Raw genomic sequence first — 21,675 nt, 5'->3', positions numbered from 1 at the left:
CAGAACAGATTGCATGTCTTTGAATGCTTTTTATTCTTTTATTTTTATGAAACTCATCACAGCCTGATGAACACACAGATAATGAAACAGCTTGAGCGACGTGCCGAGCTGGTCCTTTTGCCTGACATGTTTAAACGGCTGCCACACGAACTATTAAAACCAGAAGAACATCTAATGAGCTAATTTCACCAGAGGATGTCATGCTGACTGCAGCTTGATCATGCGGTGCAGTTTTCAACTCTACTGGAAATCTTGTGACATTTTAATCTTGTGACACGAGATGTTGTTACACCCCTTAGTGACAGGTGATAATAAAAGCACAGAAACTGCGACGTGGCAATTTTACTTTGGCTATTGTTTTGTGGAGGAATGAGTTAAAACTACATGATGCTTATGGATGACCCCTAAATTAATGTTTTTGTAAAACTCTATATGTTTTTCATCTAATCTTAACCATGGACATATTGCTGTCAAACATTTCAGCAAATTAGAAAAGTCAAAAGATATTGGAAGGAGCACTTTTTGTGTACTTCTGGTGCCGGTCCCCAGCCTGAATAAATGGTGAGGGTTGCGTCAGGTAGGGCATCTGGTGTAAAGCTTGTTCCAAAACAAAAATGCGGATCTACGACTGTCCTACCAGACTTACGATTGTCCTACCAGATCTACGACTGTTTTACTGTTTCTATGACTGTCCTACTAGATCTACGGCAGTCAAACCAGATCCTACCACAGCCTTACTGGATTGGTCAAGGCCCAGGTTAACCACAACCCCCTACTGTGCTGTGGAAGCAGCTAATCTGCTGTGGCGACCACTCAGAAAGGAGCAGCCGAAAGACAAAGTAGAAAAGTGAAAAGACTTTGGACAGTTTTACTTCAGAGGGGGCTCAAATTTGGCATCAGAAAATGTACTATCGCCATTTATCATCCTTTCCCTCCTTCCTCCATGTAAGTAATTTTCTAAGTGGGTTTTAAGCAAAATTCGTCTTTGCTTTTATTTTATTTAAATGAACTAAACTGACTGTGAAAGTGCACAGTTTGAACTGCTGGTGTTTTAAAGCCTCAGATTAACATTCACAACACGAAATACTCAAGCAAAGCAAAGTCAAATTTATAAATGTTTGATACGTTAAACTCATTTCACACACGCGGCGCTTCCCATTATTGGGTTGGCAGCCGAATATGGAAGGGTCCTTTGTTAAATGTACCCCCTTAAACATTTTCATAACATTTTGTGACAGAACAGTGTACTACCATCCATCCATCCATCCATCCATCCATCCATCCATCCATCCATCCATCCATCCATCCATCCATCCATCCATCCATCCATCCATCCATATTTTGACGCCCATCCAGGACAAGGTTGCTTGGACAGCAGCTTAAACAGAACTCCTCAGACCTCCCTCTCCTCAGCTACCTCTTCTAGCTCCACAGCAAGTCCTTCAAAGCATTCCCAGGCCAGATCAATTATCTCCAGCGAGACCTGGGTCTGTCCTGTTGTCTCCTCCCAGTGGAACATTTCTGAAACACTCCCTTTGAAGACATCATTACCAGATACTTAAACAACTCAACTGGTTCCTTTCAGTGCAGAGGAGCAGCGATTCAACACTAAGCTTTTCAGTCCAGCCACTCTGGGGAGGAACCTCATTTCAGCCACTTGTATTTACAGTATTGTCATTTGGTCATTTCCAATAGCTCATAGCTACAGGTGAAGATTGGCACACAGATCTAATTATAACATGGAAATCATATATTCCTCTCAACACCATAAAATTCTGAACAGGTGCTGTCACGTGACCAAACATACACAGTAAAACTGAGCTAAACTGGCTTCCAGTCATCTGTTTTGAGGAATCTGACAAATATCAGTCAAATTATTCTGGCAGAATTAGATTTTGTCTTTGGTAATTAGGTGCAAATTCAAATATTATTATTTTCACATCTACTTTAATTTCATCAATGAAAACAATTTTCATTCGTTAGCTTTTTTGGGGACAAATTAACATATGCTGTATGTCAAAATGCCACGTTTTCTGTGTGGGGTGCCGCTTCTTATCTGACAAAGCCACAGCAATTGTGGAAATGGTGTCATCACGTAAAAAATAAAGAATATACAGTATTTTTTACAAATTAACAGCCACCCTTTATTAAACAACCACTGAATGCTCGGCTTGGTATGGATTTTCATGATAAAATTACACACTGTCATGAGAAAGCATTGACTCTGAAGGTTTTTTTATATTATACCTCTATTATAGTGTGTTCTGTCTCCCACAAATGACTTTTATTATAGAGTTACCATTTCCATCACATTTACAGACATGTTTGAATAAAGTCAGAGAAAAAGAAAAATTGACCAATGCCAGATTGACTGAATGCTGTCGGTTATATAGACTGATGAATCACTTCATGTTATATTTTTTAGGTCTAAAAAGGGCATTAGAGAGAGAAAAAACATCACAGTTTTGCTCTTGATTGATATATTATTTTTTATGAAAATTACACATGGTCTGATCAGCAGCTGAAAATACTTGACCAAGATTATAAAACAAAAAGTGTAAACTAATGCTGCATAACATTTACCTCAGAAGACAAAACCCAGACCTGAGTATGAATAACGTCACACCTAACTGAACTGTGTTCCAGCTGCAACTCAGAACATCAGGATTTGCTAAATGTTGTGTTTGATAACCAGGCTAACAATTATTAGCAATACAAGCAGCTAACATTGGATTTCCCTGTGTTCATATAAACATTGTAGCAACATGTTCACTGTCTTACAGTACTATGTATGTGAATGATTTCACTGTTAGATGAGAAAATAAAAATTTACATAGTAAGGAAGTAAAGTTATAAGCTAGTGGCTAGTTTGCTAAGAACAAAGTGGATTGCTGCCGTCCTAAAACAAAAGAATTCTAAAGAATCTCCATAGCAGTTCACGCTAACGATATATTAGAAATCCTGGGTGACAAATTTATTCAAGCAGAAGAATTAGAATATTCCTGCAGGAGGGCCGGCTTCACCAGTATGCTATTACCCTCAAGGAGCAATAAGGTTCACAACTTGAAACAGAACCTAGAATATAAATATGTAATGTTTGTGCTGAACGAACCCGGAATGCAGGCTCATGTTGATTTGAAAAGAAAACTGCTTTATTAACGAAAAAAGGGAACATGAGGAGGATGACACAAGGGCTTGACCATGGCATGAAGAAAACAGATAAACAACAGCAGAGACAAACCTGAACGCAGAATGAATGAACCAGAGAGTATTGGAAGCTAAAGAACTGATTATAAAGGCAGAGGCTGATGAGGACATGGACACAGGTGACTGATTATTAAATCAGGACAGGTGAAGGTGGGCGTGACAGGCTGACTGGAGGAAAACTGAGCTGAGGGCAGGTGAATAGTGACAGGGGAAACATAGGGCACAGGGAGCAGAACCTAATATTAAACTAAACACAGGGTAAACAAGGAATAAAAGAGAATTACAGAAACATAAAATAACAATGAACCTAATGCAAAAAAAAACTAAAACAAAAATCAAATCCATGACTAAATAAGACTCATGTGAAACACATTTACAATTACATATCAGCATCTAAAAGGCTGATACAAGATGGAATAATACACTTCTTGTTCTACATTATGACAGAGTGGATCTTTGCTCTGACAGAAGCAAAACAAACTCTTTGTTCAGTGGACGACCTGGATAGACCAAGATGCAGCTGGTTTTTGTCAAACACCTGATCTTACACAAGTCACTGAGCTCCTGGAAGGAAGTTCAAGCAATTTTTTACCACACATTACAAAATATCTTACAGGGAGTTTTTCTGATTAACAGAAAACGATCAACAGCCAAATAAAAATAATAGATTCAATAAAACAAGCGTAAACTGTTTTCATAAAATTTGTATCCCTGATACTGATGTTCTCTCAACAGCCTGATTATTTATCAAAAAAGAGACAGGGTTACGGAAGGGTTTCTGATTAAATTAAATCCAAACTTTTTTACCTTTTGCCACAGTGATATTTAAAAACGACAAATGACATCTACTGACAGATTCACTCACTACAGGTCGTCACTGCTGAGGAGGGACACAATGGCAGAATCATCAACAAATTTAATAATGTGGCGCTCATGACAGCTTCTACAGTCATTTGTGAATAAAACAAATAAAAGACAGAAAAGCACAAACCCTGAGGGAAATCTGTAGACGAAAAAGGAACATCTGGTAAAATGCTGATCAACCTCACCCTGTGTGATCTCAATATTAAAATGTCCAGCAACCAATAAATCAAACTAGTGATGATGTTAGAAAAAAAGCTTTTTAGCCTCTTTGATAAATTTAAATTAAGAAAAAAAAAGTCATTAAGCCTTTAGGCCTGTTCCTGTCTAGCAAATACTGTGCCACAAAGCAAACACACATGGTGTTTTACTAAAAACCCTTTATCTTATGTTTTACTTATTATCTGAACTCTGCAGACAACAATAAAATAAAAATCATCATAAAGTGCCTTATGTTAATTAAAATAATTGTCATTGTTTAAAACACACACACATAGAATTAAGGTAAAACGCTTGGGGCAGGTGTTGGTGAAATTACTGCACTTTTACCTAATAAGAAACTGCTCTTTGTTAAATTTAGGGCATATTTTTCTAAAAACCCACCCACTTAGATCTGCTTCCTCTATGTCAAGGTTCAGTGCTCGATTTTCATTGCTGTGTATCTATAAAAACCTCAATTCATCTTTAACCATCACATCTAAATTCAACAAAACCATTCAAAGACTATCAAAATAAAACCCCTCTGTAAAAGAAAAAGCTGACCAAATGAATTACTGAGTGCTTTGTCAGGGACTGTCTATTCTAACAAGATTTTGATTAAACTGGACAAACAGTGAAAGCAACATGAAGCCTACGGAGGTGGTTTGTGCGGTGGCCATTGGTTCTGCGTGACGCAGTCATGGGATAATCTGGTTTCCGCTTTGGTTGGAGCGCAGATGGCAATGGGAGGGGAAAAATGCGGACAGACAGGCTATAGGGCCAGAGAGGATATTCACCCATAGATAAGCCCTACTGTACCACGCATGATGTCAAGCAGCCGGTCCGTGGAACCCAGTCAGACACACACAGGAGGAGGAAGAAAAAGCAGGACATGCAACATTTCAAAAAAATAATGTAACAGCAGTTGGATTGGCATGCATGTCACAAAAGATTCACTGATATTTTTTCCAAATCATCTTCGAGTGTGTGGGTGGGTGATGATTAGTCGAAGCACAACAGCTGTGAACTAACAAGCTACACCTTCCACCTTCATTATTCGTTATTGCCTCCACCAATTCGCTGGCAGGCACAGGGAGCTGCAGACTCAAAGCCTGAGCTCTAAATAATCACCCTGATTGTTTCTGCATTCCCATGTGCTGAACCCGTTTGTGGAACCTTTCCCTTCCCATTCCCTTCTGCCTGCAAGGACCGCTACAGATTAGTCACTTGCAGTAATGTGACCATGTTTGTCAGGATATACTGTATGCTCCGAAACGATACTCTGAGGCTGTAAAACTGGAGGAATGGATCATGACCATGTAGTGACGCGGCTGTAACACATCTGCCTATCAGGCTGTGCCTAAATGACACAAAAGGGAAAATACAGAAGAGAAATGCTCATAAACACTAACAGACAGAGATAAAGACAAAGAGGGAGACAGACAGAGAGACAGAGAGAGGGGAGGATTAACTTCTCATCCAGTCTTTGCTGTTGCATGGATTGTAAGTAGCTTATTGCACAAGGCAGCCTGCATGTAACCCGTGCGTTTGCATGATTTGTTTTGAAAGTTTTTTTTTATGTGTGTTACAGAAATCACTGACCTCATGCAGGCAACTAAAAGCTTTGGTCCTAAAATAATCAAACTATAAAATCTGGCACGCGGTGCTCTACTAAAGAATGCATCTGAAGCTATAAAAGGACACCAGCTTTACTTCCACAGAAATATTACTCTCTTTAATCCCGAATGTTGGAGAAGGTAATTGGGTGCAACAACAATCTCATCAAGTATGCGCTTTTCATCTACCCCAATCATCATGCAGCCATGCAACAGGGCTCATGGAGGTTCGGCTAAACAATCTAATAAATCAGCATTGAGAAAAAAAATAAACAAACTGAGATCAAACACTGAATGATTTATGGGTTTTCATATATATATATATATATATATATATATATATATATATATATATACACAGCAACAACTGATTTTCAGAGTTATTTTGTGAATTTCCCTCTTGAATGCTCAGAATCATGTTCCATCTCTCAACACCTTTTAAAAAAAGACAGAAATGAATGATTAATATGGTGCAGGGCAGCATGCCTGTGTTTTAAATGTTAGAGGTACTGAGACAATGCTCAGAAATGAATCTGGGTTGAACTTCTCAAACAATTTTCCTCATTGGTGCATAATTTATAGTAAAACTTTGATGTCACTTCAAACCAAAACTCAAACACCTTATCCTGACGAGGCACCGGTGCTTTTAGCAGAACGTCCATGTAGCTTCCAAAGTGCTTTTATATTTCATTAAGTCAGAAGAAGTCCAGAGACATGCTCTGATTTCAGTTGGCACATATTCAATAGTTTAATAAATGACTGAATTGTCTCTGTGGTGATAGCGTATCACAGGTATGGTTTGGTTGTCAAGAATTTGAAGCAAAACTGGTGACGCTGACCTTATGTCTAGGCAACAACCGCACCTCATCCAAACTGCACTAGAAACACGCTAAAGGAAGTTATAACAACACTCTTGGCAATGTGGCTGCAACAACCAATCCACACACCCCCATGCATCAATAAATACTGTGTCATAATCAGCTGTCATTTACTTGCCATTTGAACATTTTATTTAAACTGACTGAGTTACAGCCATTTTTATACTGACTAAAGTTGATTAGCTGTGGTGGCTATCTTGAATTAGGTTGGCTTCAAAAGGTAATGAGTTGTTAATGTACGCTACATCTAATGATTACCTGGTGAGAGTTTAATTAAAATGCTTCCAGTGGTTCACAAGATATTTTCAGTCAGACAAACAAACACATGAACGTCAACACACTTACATGGGCAAAACACTATCATCCACCTTTGTCTTGCATTACCTTCGAGTAATAATAACAACACAAACGAAAGAAAAAAGCTACTATCACAAATTGGCTGCCATTAAAATAATTGGTTGCAGAGCAATATTTAGAACATCCATCAAAGATAATAAAAAAAATTACACCACGCTAGTCCTATCCAAGCAAGCAAGGAAAGGCCCCTATGTTTCCAGAAATTTCCAGCTTAAGTCAGTTTGCAAAAACCTTAATCTTTTTATTTAAATAACTGAAATTTCCTCAAACCCAGGAAAACTTGTGAAGATGTTGGAAACTGTGCCAACCAATAAAATATATGGAAATGAAAAGTTATTCCATAAGCTTTGGAGTACTAGTCAATTACTTTCCACCAAAATTCAGCAAGAGAAGGACAGGATACAACAAAGATACAACATACACATATCATGGATTGGTGAAACAGAAAGATAAATTTATCCAGCCTGCTTTTTGAATAATGTAGACCAGAGGTCCCCAACCCCAGTCCTTGTGGCCCACTGTCCTGAATGTTTTAGCTGTTTCCCTACTTCAGCACACTGACATGAATGAGTCATTGACAGGCTTCTGCAAAACTCACCATTCTGAGTAGGTAGTTCAGTAATTTGAAACAGGTGTGTTAGAGCAGGGAAACATCTAAGACATGCAGGACAGTGGGCCACGAAGCTGAACCACCTTCAGTGGAATCAGCTGGTGTCTGCTAATAATGGAACAGCATCGTATCATCAGTGAACTCCTGGTAAATCAATGCACAAATCCTCTTTCCAACACTCGCTTGACAGTAGACTCTAGTTCAGTTTTATCAAACGCATGCACAAACTTAGAAATAAGCTGCCTAGAATCCAGAGAGCTTTGCAAATTATCAAAAAAAGTGTCTTCTTCTGAAGGAATTTAAAAACTGCAAATTTTAAAACAAATATAGTGTCTGATATGTTAGTGACAAAAAAAATAAAACCGTACAATTTTAACTTGTTTTAGATTGTCAAGGGCAAACTGAGAGTTCACATAATGGTCCTCAATAAGGATCATTTGTCTTTTGAATGCAAAGCAGAAAGCACTTTTTCTCATCGTTGCCAGGCCTGCGGGACAAGACAGGATGTGGTGGAGGTTCTGCACAGAAAACCCCTTCACCTGCAGCTTTCCATGCTGCTGATGGTGTTTCCTCCTCCACAGCAAGACTGAAACTGATGCTGACATGGAAAATACTAGAGGTGGGAATCTTTAGGCACCTGATGTTTGGATTTGATCACAGAGAGCTGCGATGCTATTATAAAACCATTAATTATGCATCTCAGTTTTTTGCGATTATCAGGTTTGTGAATAAAGGAGGCAGCTGGTAAGCTTATGATGTTTATCCAAAACACCGTGACACTGAAATACAGAGACAGAAATACAAATTTACAAACTAAAACGACTATGACTTATTTTCCTCATAGTAAATAACCACTGATTTATATATTTTCATGCCTAATACAGAGTGCAGAATAACATGTCAAAAAACCTTATAAATCCCAGGCTGCTGACTAGCAATAATGCAGATTATAGACAGACATGAGGCTGCTAATTGTATCACTCCATCTGTTTAGTCATACCAAAGGTTACATTCAGCAGCCTCTGCACATTGGCATATAATGGTCTACATGTACATTCATGTAGTAACATGAACATTGTTCAGCTGAGAACACAGAAATCATCTAAACAAACAGTGCCATGCAAAACTGTAGAAAGATAGCTAGAAACAACAGCGGCAGGTCGTTATTTTGAGAAAGACTTGTTTTATAAGCCTGAAAATTTTACTGGTTTGGCTACCCTGGACAAAGACTTGTCTCTTTCTTTATCTCTATAAACTGACAGAGCATCACTTCAAAGTTGACCGGGCTATTCCTTTAAAGTGTCAGCACAGATCAGCATCGGCAAAATGATTTTTGACATGTGAAATGAATCAGCATCAGAATCAGATTCAGCCATGTCTCAGATGCATCTAAAAATAGATTATAACCCCCACCTCTAGAAAAAAATGTTTTAGCAAGTACTACAGGAGGTTTTTCAGCAGTATTCTAATAGGTCATAGAGACCATAGCGTGGTCCCGACTCAGATTGATAGATTCAGATTCAATACGTGTAAATTCACACACATGTTCAAGTAACTCTGTCCACTTAAACATCGGGACTATAACTATAAGTGTTCCCATTCCTCTCACCTGGATACAACAAGCGGCAAAATCAACATCTTCAGCATCCTCATCAGCAGCTCTCCAGGAAACTGAAAATACTTCACCTCCTGCAAGCAGAAGAAAAAAAAACCTCATGAATATTTTATTGTATTGAATAGTTATTTCAACCAACCACTGTGTTGTTATGCTGTTGTTATGGGACAAACTGTAAATAAAGTCAAGTACATTATCTATAAATAAGACCTTGACAGGCCTTCTCAAATGGGCCCACAGATTCTGTCTCCACAGCTTGTTGTACCTTGGCTTTCATTATAAAAGAAACCCTTCGTTTTTGTTATTGGTTTTTATAGAAAGGAGGACTGAGCAAGCTTTAGAAAAAAAAGTAATTTCCTTTAAAAGTTCCCCAGATTTTTCTGATTGTAGATTACCTGAACGCTTTTTCAGCTAAAGCTTATTTTCTGCTTCCTGTAAACAACGACCTGTGACCTTCAGGCAATCACAGTGAGTGTGTTGTTGTTTGGATGTAAGAGAGAAGTCGCTGTTTCTTCCTGACTGCTGCTTTTTCAAATAAAATCAATGACGAGATGGTGCTCAAAAAAATATTTTTTATAGTTTTCAATACTTTTGCAAAACATGACCTTACAGGGGAAATGAAATAAGTATACAAAATAATGAGTTTTCATGTTTTTCTTTAGATTAATCTGTCATAAAACACTCCAGTGGTCCATTTCTCTGATTTAAAACGTTAATGACTTGTTTTTAGAGTTTTTGTCTCAAAATCCCAAAGTGGGCTGATCATATGGGAGGAGCGACAACCAGCTGTGGCAGACTACTGTAGGACACTGAGGAGGTTAAAGTTTATCAGGGAAAAGTCTTTGTTTATGAATTTTAGATTAGATCTAAAAACAATCATCTTTTATGACTTTTTTTTACAATTTATGTTAGCTTCAAAGCACCTTGCTGTCAGGATTTGGGTAGTTGAGTTATTTTTTGAGCTAGGTTTATGGTTTTGTTATGATTCATGTCCTGTCCATGCTGTGTTTAGCACTCATTCTGCTCACCTGCCATGCCTGATTGCTTACCTGTTCCACCTGGGCCTTGCCCTACTTAAATACCCCTCAGTCTCTGCTTCCTTGCCAGATTATCGACAGTCACAAGCCAGTAGAGATCCAGTGTTTCCTTCCAAGCCTTCAGTGTTCTACGACCCCTTTCTGTCTACGGATTTACCCCTCCTGCCAAGGCCTTCTATTCTGGATTTCAGGACCCTGACCCAAGTTCTGCCTCACGACCACGGATTGTCGCCTGCCCCTCAAAGCCAAGTTTGCTCTCTCTGACCTCCTGTGTATGACCTCTGCCTTATCATCGACAAAGTCTCTGGGTGTTGCGTTTTGGATCTCCTTGTGGAGATCTTCATTGCTTCTACAGAAGCCTGTTCCACTGGTTTCCTGCATCACCCTGTCGTCAGACCCTCGGTTCCTCTGCTCCACCCGTCCACTGCTCTACAGTGCTGTGTTTGATGTCCTCTCCCTGAGTTTTTCCCTTTTGTACACTCCTGTGTGTGGTTGATTTTCCGGGTCCCCTCTGAGTGTCCTTACAGGTTTCTGTATTTCAGCCTTTTCCTGGTTTACCCTGTGTTTAGTTTTCTATTAGGATCTTGTGTATTGGTTTTTATTTTCTTGTGTGTTTCCATGGCTTTATTTTGAGTCTTGTGATGTATTGTGTTTTGTCCTTTCCCTCCTTTGTACTCTGTTTCTTGTGCCATCACTCACTCTCCCTCAGTAGTTTGTTCCTTGTTATCAATCAGTTCACCTGTGTCCACTTATCAATCACCCTCTGCCTGGTCATCTACTTCACATACCCACTGGTTCATCGTTTGTTTGCTGTCATGTTCAGTCTGGTTCCCTCGTGTCTTCCTCCTCCTGTTCCCAATGTGCCATTTCTTGTGAGTTTTTGTTAGTTAGTTTTGCTGTCACATCTGCTATTTGGGTTTTTTTTTGTCTCTTTTCTTTAAATAAATTAGTTTTACTGTCTAGCTCCTTGTGTGTCTGCACTTTGGGTCCAAATCCTCCATCCACTGTTCGTGAAACTTTCAATTCCCCTTTAAATGTTCCAAGAATTTTATGCAAATTCTAAAAGTGGAAGGAGACAACCAATTTACAGGACTTTGAGATAACATTATGTTCCTTCATACATACATGAAGGCAAATGATTCCACATAAATACAGTACTGTGCAGAAATCTTCAGCATTCCTCTCAGGACCCCGATACGCAGCTTTCACTATGATAAACCACCACAACCTCACTAAGGAAGTTCTGTACATGCTCAAAACACTCCATGACCTTTTACACTCTATCACATGTAATGGGGAGCCTGCTGCCTTCTTAATACACTGAAAACCTCCTCAAGAACCTGTAAAAACCATCCACATTCTGTCTGATTTTTGTAAGGGGTCATAATCCAGTGTTAAGGGAGCAAATTCCATTGTTGTTCCATGTAGGACAGTGTTCATCTGACAAATGTGACCTGAACAGTAAAAAATGTAGCCGTAGATTTCTCTAACCCTACGAATGCCTACAAAATGGTGCAGAATGGATGTGGAACTTCTGATCTAATCTGTCAGAGTCTAAATGATGTTTGTAGCCAAATCACAAGTGTTGAACATTTTCACTGTGATGTAGGGAACATTGTCACATGACAAGATGTCGATTACGTCTGCATGTTTAGAAAGGGTAAAGTGTATGGAAGATTTTGTCATCTTACTTTTTTTTGATCATTGTGCTTTGGAAAAACCTAGCTATTTATATATTTTGTTGTGAGACTGGGTTGGCAGGTCATGTGGTACTGACTCCCTGCTGTTTCAGTGGTAGATTTTCTGTTGTTTTTAAGCCTATGATATGAACTTGAGAGGTGTATACTTTTTCATTTTCAACTAAAAACACATTATATCCTATTTCAGCCCTCTGCCACTCACATCTGTCGCCTTTAAGTAACTGAACAGGTGTCAGTGTGTCTGCTGTAGGTGTGAAACAGAAAGAAAAAGGTTCATTAACCAGCTATTGTACATTTCTAATTATAGACTGCTCATAAAATATACTTTGGATTTACATATACAGGGACCATATGATGATTTATTTAATTATTTGATAATGTTGTGATGGTTTGTTCATGTTTCATAAACATGACATAAACAGTGTTTTGTTCGTGGGGCACCAAACAGTAAAGCATTAAAGGTTGCACTGCGATTCGTTATCAGTAGCTCCTCAGATGTTTTGCAGCCGTTACAAGCCCAATTAGTGAAACTGGGAGGAAGATTTCTCAGCTTTATGAGTCATCTGTTAATTTAGTCACGTTTGTTGTTGTTCACGTGTTTCATCAAAAAGTTAGGTGACTTTAGCAAGTGTCTTTAGTTCTCTGAATGCACAGACAAGGACCTGTCAATAAACACAAAGCAGTTTTCTTTTAAAGGCTCAGTTTTCAGGTGACATTTTTACATTAAAATCACAAAGGAAGGTATTTCATAAGTTTAGTTTATCATAATCTAAACTCATTGTATTTAGTTCATTTCAGATATTATGGTTCTTCAAACACTTGCAGTAAAACAAAATTAAATATTAGTAACAAAAAAACTCATACAAGGACATACAGTTGCTTCAGGAAGAATTAAGGCCTCTTTTACTTTTTGCCATTTTATTATGTTGCAGCTACTGTTGTTCAGATGTTTTTCTCAGTAATCCACACTTAGTACTGTATGACAAAGTGAAATCAATTAATTAAAAGTAAAAGAGGGTGGAAATTTAGTTCAGATTTAGATGAGATGTTTCTATACTTCCATTTGGAGTCCACATGTGACAGTATTTTCACAAGGCCCAGATCTGAGGAAGGCTACAAAAATATTTCTGCTGCACTGAAGGTTCCCAAGAGATTAGTGGCTCCATGATTCTCAAATAGACGAAATTTGGCACAACCAGTACTCTTCCAGGAACTGGTCCCACAACCAAACTGAGCAATCGAGGGAGAGGGACCTTAGTGAGAGAGGAAACCAAGAACATGACAGTCTTTTTAAGTGAGCTTCAGAGATCCTGTGTAGTTTCTTCTCATCAGGGCAAAAATATGTGAAAGCTGCTTGAAGCCTGCTTGAAGGCCTCTCAGACTGCAAGAAACAAGATTTTCTGGTCTGATGAAAGCAAGATTGACCTTTTTAGCCTCAGCTCCAAGGCACCTCACCTGCCCAGCACCATTGGAACAAATACTGAGTTGTACAACCCCTGGTAAAAATGATGGAATCAGCACTCTTGGAAGATGTTCCTTTACTTGTTTAATTTTGTATAAATAAAAATCACTGACATGCTACAAAACTGTCATTTTTCAAAATTTCAACTGTCTGGCACTAGGAACAATAAAAAGAAAAAAACAACAAAGAAAGATAATTGTTGTTGTCAGTCACAACTGCTTTTTTTAGATCAAGTAGAAGAAAAATTATGGAAACATGAGAGAAACACTGAACCATTAGTACTTTGTTGTGCCTCCTCTTTCCTTCTAACAGCTTGAATCCTCTGAGGATGAACCGAACTGATGACAAACAGTACTCTTCATCAGTCTGTCTCTTATTGCTGTTAAAGATCAGCTTTGAGGGTTGGAGTCTTATCATTGACCATTTTCTTTCATTTCCAGCAGAGATTTTCAGCTGGACTGAGATCTGGACTGTTTGCCTTTAACTTTATACATGTTTGATGGAAAGTTTTCATGTTCTTTGCACGATGGCAAGATGCTTTATCATTTTGAAAAATGAAGTCCTCATCACCAAACGACCTTTGAACTGATGGAATAAGAAAAGTGTCCAAAATCTCACTGTAGACTTGGACATTTATTGAAGATGTAAGGACTGCCGTCTCCCCCGTGTCTTTCCCTGACCCAACACTTTCATCCAGTCCCCCTCAGTCCATGACTGCTTTCTTTTAGTCCACTGCCACCTTCTTCTTTTCTGTTTGGGAGGTAATGATGGTTTTATTTGACTTCTCTGGATGTAAATCCCATTTCTTTTAGATGACTCCACTTGTTTCTCTTTTGTTTTGTTTGCATTTTCAGTTTTCAAGACATTTAGCTTGAAGTTTTCCATCTTGACGCTTTGACGTCTTCTCTGGTTGACCAGTCTGCTTCACTTTTCCAACCTTCTCATTTTGTTTGAACTGAATCCAGATTTTAGACCCAGCTGACTGGAAACAATCAACATCTTTTGCAACAATCTGTGATGATTTACCTTCTTGAAGAAGTTTCATGATCCTCTCCTTTGTTTCAGCTGACATCTCTGGAGTTGGAGCCGTGATTCATGTCAATCTGCTTTGAGCAGCAGCTCTCCAAGGTGAAAATTAATTTTCTCCACCAGGGAGGTTACGTTTTCATTGGTGTTGGTTTGTTTGTCTGTTCAAAAGATTACTTAAATCCTAATGAACAGATTTTTATGAAACTTTTATGTAAACGTTGGGGTTGTCACAAGAAACAATAGATTATATTTTGGTGGTGATCTGGATCACAATACGGATCGGAATATTTTTTTAATGGTGCTATGGCCTTGGTGGAGGTTTGCGCTCTCTGAGTGCTTCTTGTTCGCAGATTTATTCTGATGCAGGTGTTTGTTTTAGCACTACAAATTACAGAGTGATTCCATAATCTTTTCTTCTCATTTATCTAAAAAGGCAATTGTTACAGACTACAACAATTATATTTCTTTCTTTTTTTATTGTTCCTAATGCCAGTTTTGTAGCATGTCTGGTATTTATTTCTCTTATTTATACAAAATGAAACAATTGAAAAAGTATCATCAAAGAGTGGTGAGTCCATTATTTTTGCCAGGGGTTGTATTTATCAAACCTGGTTAGAGAATAGCAATAATATACTCCAGGAACTTATGTGTCTGCTATAAGATGATGACAAAAATGGTTTGTTTAAAGCAGAAACTCATCCTCACCTCAGCTTAGAATAATCAATATTTTTGACCTTCTCAGTGCTGCTGAGGAAACGATTCAGAACTTACAGGAAGCTTTTTACTGAGCGCTTATATGAGGACAAACTTCACTCTACAGAATGCCCTGAAGCTGTCATTAGTATGGTGAAAGCCCACAGTGGTCCTGATCTGGATCTGTCTGAGCTTCTGGCTTCACTCCAAGGAAGTTCAGAGACGAGAGAAGAGCTGAGAGACTTTCTAAATGCTAATGTGACATCAATAAGAGGGGAAAAACTGCAGTTTGGTGGTGCCTTTCCCACCCTGGCACAAGTCTCAACTGCTGTACTAACAATGAAACAGTATGTCTGCAATATGTGATTTTCAAACACTCACAAACACTTCTGCCAACGAGTCTTTCACCATATTTTTGAAAATGAAGCGCAAAGCTGAGTCCTTGAAGAGGTGAGTAGAGTCCAAACTTTGCCCCTGAGGTGTATCAAGGATGCGTGACACCAGCCCATCCACTTAAATTCTGACCACAAGCAAGTCAAACCTCCCTCCGAGGCTGAAGCCTCCTTTTTGATCCTCCTAATAAAGAACTCTAACTCAGTTTACCACTGACTGCACATCTGCTCAGCCAGGCAATAAAACTCTCGACTCCTCAACAGGCTCTAATGATAGTCGCTCACAGATCATTGTTTCCCATCTGTGCAGTAAGTTTCAGCTAAGCAGCTGTTTCCATCTTTCATAGACTAATGGCAGAAACGCTTTTTAAAAGGTTCATTGGATGACACTAGGAGGAAAAAAAAAGCTCATGAAGAAAAAAAAAAAACTAATAAACAAACTGTAAGTCAGTAGAGGTTCTTGAGCATAAATATTAGTGGAGCAGGCATTCGTTTCCTAGTCACAAAAGTTTTACAATTTGCATTACATTTTCTGTAAAGAAAGACTGGATATATGTCTAAATGGACATATTTATTTTTCATTTTTTTGTGCACACCCAACCCACATCCACCCACAGCCAACCGAAATGGCCGTATTTTATTTTACACAGTTAAAATAAAAACTGACAGACAGGTACACGGCTTTCTGGATTGGATTTCTAATTTGATTTGAAGTAATAAATCTGCAATAATCCGGTTTAAAAAGATACCAGGGGGGGGGGACTTCTGTAAAGTAATTCTAATGAATATAAAACTGAAGACATGTGCATGCGTATATATATTCACCCCTTTTGCTTTAAAGCCCCAACCATTATATTCAGAAGCCATTTAATTAGTTAAATAAGATCCACATGTGGGTGAAAAAGCTGACCATGTTTGAGAAAATGTCCTGTTGTTAATCTCCTCTCTGTCTTTAGTTTTCAATGTTCAGGTCATGTGTGATCTGTCTGCTCCAAGCCGCTGTTAATTTATCTTCTAATTTTAGTCTGACAAATTGATTTTAAACAATATATCTCCAGTGTTGGACCCATCAGGTTTTGCTGCAGCCATTCCTGTGTTAAATAAGATCACATGAGGTCAAGTGTTAGTAGTAGAAAACCAGCAGAATGTGTCCATGAGGCAGACCTATTTATGCCCCAAAGAGACTCTATTGGAGCTGCCTGCAGTTCTGATCACTGCCCACATGGAAATATGATAGATCTACTGAAGAACGTGTGGCTGACCTGTCGCGCTCCATAAGTTAAAAAACTGAGTGAAAATCAACAAAAACCATTTAAATTCCATTTAAAATTGATAATTTAAAAAACACAGAGAAGAAAACAATACACAGCAAGTTAAGTAATTACGTATTTGACATTATTTAATAGGAGGAACTACTTTGTGAGGTGAATGAGTTTTTTTAGCGAAGCTGCGCCCCACCTGACCTTATTGACCCGCTTCGCCTGTTGAAAGTACATCACGTCCATGTAAAGAGATGATGGACCAATAAAAGCTTTTTTTTGCCAGTGTTTTGGAGTGGCAGAGCTTTTAGGACAAATGTGTGTGCGTCTCTGTGTGTGTACACATATGTGGATGCACATGTGTGTTCGTTTGCATTGTGTGTGGGGCTGTGAAGGACAAGCACAGCTGTCACTGCTTCCTGGCATCTGCTAACGGAGAAACAAACGCTGTGTCAGACGTTTGGTGCATCCACACACACACACACACACACACCTACACACACACACACACACAAAGCTCACATTTGTACTCATTCTAACAGACTTATAGATTCTTTAAGCCTGGTTTTTTGTGCATGCAGGCTTTTGTTGTGCCATTGTTATGATATTGATCATCTAGAGATTCTTTTATGAACTGCAGCTGTTTTTGCTTCTTGACAAAAGCCGTTGCCTGAACTCTGCATTTGGTAGAAATTTAACAAAAGCTTTTCTTTGTGCTGAAAAATTAGCAGGGAGTCTGCAAAAGCAACTAATCATTAAAATCTCTGACATTGTTGAAGCTGCAATACAAAGCTGTCTGTTCGATTACATGCTGTAATTCTCTTTAGAAATGTCTCTTGGCCAGGACGTGCCATTAAAAATAACAACTGAAATGGGACTGCTCTTTCAACATAAACCTCTAAAAAAACTTTTTCGCTAACGTAACTGAGGGGTGTTCTCTTGAAAACGTCACATAGTCGTCCCAGTCGTCTCCAGGTCAGGAGCTACAGAGCTGTATTTTGACACCAGGACAGGAGCTTCTCCTTTCACAGAAAACATGTCCAGGTTTAAAACCATGTTCGTGATAATTATTATGTATGATCATGATTTTAAATAAAATAAATTCAAAAACTGGTTCAAAAGTGAACTCTAGTAAAAAAAAAACAAACATATAACTTCCAGATTTCAGAGCAGTTTGTGTGAATGCTGTTTTTTAAACACTAACACTACCAATAATTTTGCATTATATCTACAACAGACAAGATATTTCTTGATCATAACCTTTAGAATCCCAAATCAAAACGGCTGAAATGTCCATTCAGTATTATAATTATATTACACATCAGGAATACTTTTCATCTTTCACTAAAATGTTTCAAGTTTAAAATGCTAAGGAAATAGTTCATTTGAAATAAAGTAGATGTGTTGAGAAAGGATTACAAAATATTTTCCACATATCAGATCCTGCTGCTAGGTGGTGGAGAGGCAGATTTGGCAACAATACAGTCGGCCATTTTGTAAAAGTTAACATTTAAAAATGTGCTAATTAGAAACAACTGCATGGTAACAGAATTAAATAAGCCGGAGAACTTAAGAGTTAAATACATTCTAAACATCAGCCGCTTGAATAATCACTCAGTTCATTTAAAATAAAAATAATACTGCATTAGGAAGCAAAAAGTAAATTAAAATGTAAGTAAACCAAAAGGAGACCAGAATCTGTGACGTGACTTCTGGGTTAGCGTCCGTTCTACTGACCTCTGCCTCGCCAGATGCTGCAGACCAAGCCAATGGGAAATATTCTCAGAAATAAAGTATTTTATTGACTGTGCATCCAGCCAGCAACCTTAAATCCCAAAGGCTAATGAGATATCTGCAGTTAGACTGAATCACGGATGGAAAATTCAATCAGACGTTCTTTTTCACTGTCATGAAATACCAGCTATGAAACAAATTCATATGCATGAAGTCATATCTAGCTATGATTGTTTTTATTATTTTATTTTTTAATCTCTGCTGTTCAAAAACATTAACATTACTCGGTCTCGCAGGTAAAAACAACTCACTTATATCTGAAGTACTTCGCCTCTAAAGGAGTCACATTTTCTTGTCATTTTTCAAAGTTTTGTTTGCAGTTTTTGTATATTCTCGTTTTTCAGTCCCGTTCTTATATTTTATTATTTTTATTTGAACTTTTTTTAAATGTTTGTTTTCATCACCTAACATTGACCTATGATTCACATGCACAAAAAAAATGTGCCACATTTATTGGCTTTTGCTTTCAGCAGTTTTTTCTTTCTTTTTTTTTTGCATTTTTCCTTTGTGCACCCACAGCTCCCGAGCAACAACAGAACCATAAAACTTTTTAGCGGTCCATTGCAATGACGTCCACAACGTGACCTCTGTGACCACTTTCATGCATGCATATAAAGCTGGACATTTCCATCATCATAGACTCCAGAAAGTCTTTAGAAAGACTTTGTGGGAGGAAAAAGTGATGTTTTTTTAAACTTCCCTGCACTGACATTTTTGTCAGACAGCCTGATTTTCTAATTGTAAAGTTTGGAGTGCTGTTCACATGTTCACAAGACGCTGTGCACCATCATGGTGCTCAAATCATGTTCTTTGCTTTTTTTTGTTATTGTTTTTCTAAAGCATGATCTGTAAACTTTACAGTCAAAGGAGCCATGTCTGCTTCTTCTCTCACTAAATAAATCTGTCCAGAGCCACAAAAAATGAACTTGAATCATAAAATAAATATAACATAACTCATTAAGTGTTATAAAAATGGGACATGTAAAAACATCAATCATTTCAAAGATTATTAAATTAGAGATTTAAAGTAAATTGTTGACATCTGTTTGTACTTTTTACATTTTATGACAAAGAAAAATACCAAACTCTTATGCAAGGAAACATTTTGTTTATTCCCCTTTGATAAAATATAAACACTGAACTCTGCAGCCAGTGTGAGTCCTTATTATATTTATGGTAAATTAAGAATGTAGGTATTCCACTTTGAGGTAATACAGCATTGTCCTACATCCTCAGAAATTATTAGTCAGCATAAAAAATGACCAGATTTTTAGGTATTTATTTGACTTATTTCCTCTAATAAAGGCAAAGACTATATTTACTTCTTCTTTTTTTTTTTTTTTACAAAGATAAGCCTTTTTTTGATGACTTCTAACATTGGTATGTGTGCAAAGTTTAATTTTTTGTTCTTTTTCCTTTAACAACTTGCATCACCTGTGTTAGAAATGTTGAATTTTTCTGGTGCATTTCAGAGGAAGGTCACCCGACCCTAAAAGTTAAATGAATGAAGCGGCTAACAGGCTAACAAACTCCTACTTCAAACTGATCAATTTGGTTTTTTCCTTATATTATTAGTAATATTTTGTCACAGTCATTTTATATGTTTAAGTACAATTAAGCAGAAAACTGATGAAACTGGCCCTTTCTTTTGTGTTTAGGAATATAAATATTATCTATTTCCATATTACCTTTGGTCAAAGCTACAAAGGGCCACGTGTGGCCCCAGAGCCACAGGTTGCAGACCTCTGATCTAATGCTTGAACCACATCTTCTTTGTGCATGTTAAAATTCAAAACAATCTAGTTTTCTTTCAAAATCTCATCTTTAAAGTTAAAACCTAATTATCACCTGCTGCTGAAAAGCTAAAGGCAGGTGGTAATGGGTTTTTTGGCTCGTTTTTTGCCTGTGTGTGCGTGTGTGTTTGCTTGTCTGTCGTGTTTCCAAAATATCATATGAACCAGTGACTGAATTTTAATGAAACTCAGGAGGTAATGATTGAATGTACATCTACAACTGATTGACTTTTGGAGTCAACCTTATAAACATAAAAATGACTATAACTCAGTCAGTTCTACGTATCCTGAGCTAAGATTTGGTGTGGTAGTAGCTGACACATACTCTGAGTGCTAACAGAGCTATGTTTAAAACTTTGGAGCCTTTGGAGTTAACTCTGTCTTAAATATCTCATTAACCACTGGACAGATTTTACTGAAGGCAACACAGAGTAAGATGGCCACACCAGGCAACAGGCATTTGAAAGCACAATAATTGCTATAACTGATCAATCTTACAAATAATGAGCTAAGTTTGATGTAGTAGTAGCTGAGAGTCATCCACAATACAAACTGATCATGCACATAAACCTGTAAAAAAACCTGCAAAACGTCATTTTCAGGAGTTAACCAAAGGTGATTTAGCCATTTCTCTACATTAAACGATTTAAATTAAAAACTCTGGCATGAAAGAGTTGCATTCCTTTAATGGAATCCATGGTTTTTAATTTGGTGTACTTTTGAAGCAGCCTCTTGGCATTCTCTGATATCAATCCGTCCTCTCATTCAGTCTTATTTGAATTACATAAGTCAGAACAAATATTATGACGCTGACTTTATGTTTCTGTGAGCGACTGACACTTAATCCCTGTCCATGGATTCACTCAGGCCAAAGACAATCTGAGTGACAAAAGATGGGCAGTTTCACATTAAAACATTAAAAAAGAGTAAAGAAAAAAAAAACATGTCCTTCACATTTGGGGAAAAAAATTTGCAATTGTGATGTTCAAATTTGCAATTGTGATGTTCCTCCCCCTCTCCCTGGGCTGCCACCTTATCGTGGTGGAGGGGTTTGAGTGTCCCAATGATCCTAGGAGCTATGCTGTCAGGGGCTTCATGCCCCTAGTAGGGTCACCCAAGGCAGACAGGTCCTAGGTGAGGGGCCAGACGAAGTGCAGCCCGAAGACCCCTTATG

The 21,675-nt window shown here is 38.0% G+C and overlaps 1 protein-coding gene across 1 annotated transcript in view; it reads right to left on the bottom strand.

Annotated features, from left to right (window-relative positions):
* Positions 1-21,675, bottom strand: part of slc1a7a (solute carrier family 1 member 7a) — a 78,496-nt gene that overhangs the window by 49,188 nt on the left and 7,633 nt on the right. Inside the window, exon 2 of the mRNA XM_017420209.3 lies at positions 9,337-9,416. Within this exon, the coding sequence (XP_017275698.1) occupies positions 9,337-9,416 (80 nt within the window). The remainder of the gene's footprint in view (positions 1-9,336; positions 9,417-21,675) is intronic.

The sequence above is a fragment of the Kryptolebias marmoratus genome, linkage group LG20 (assembly GCF_001649575.2).
Source record: "Kryptolebias marmoratus isolate JLee-2015 linkage group LG20, ASM164957v2, whole genome shotgun sequence".
Classification (NCBI taxonomy): domain Eukaryota; kingdom Metazoa; phylum Chordata; class Actinopteri; order Cyprinodontiformes; family Rivulidae; genus Kryptolebias; species Kryptolebias marmoratus.
Note: the sequence above shows the minus strand (reverse complement) of the source record. Positions and strands in the feature narration are given on the sequence as shown.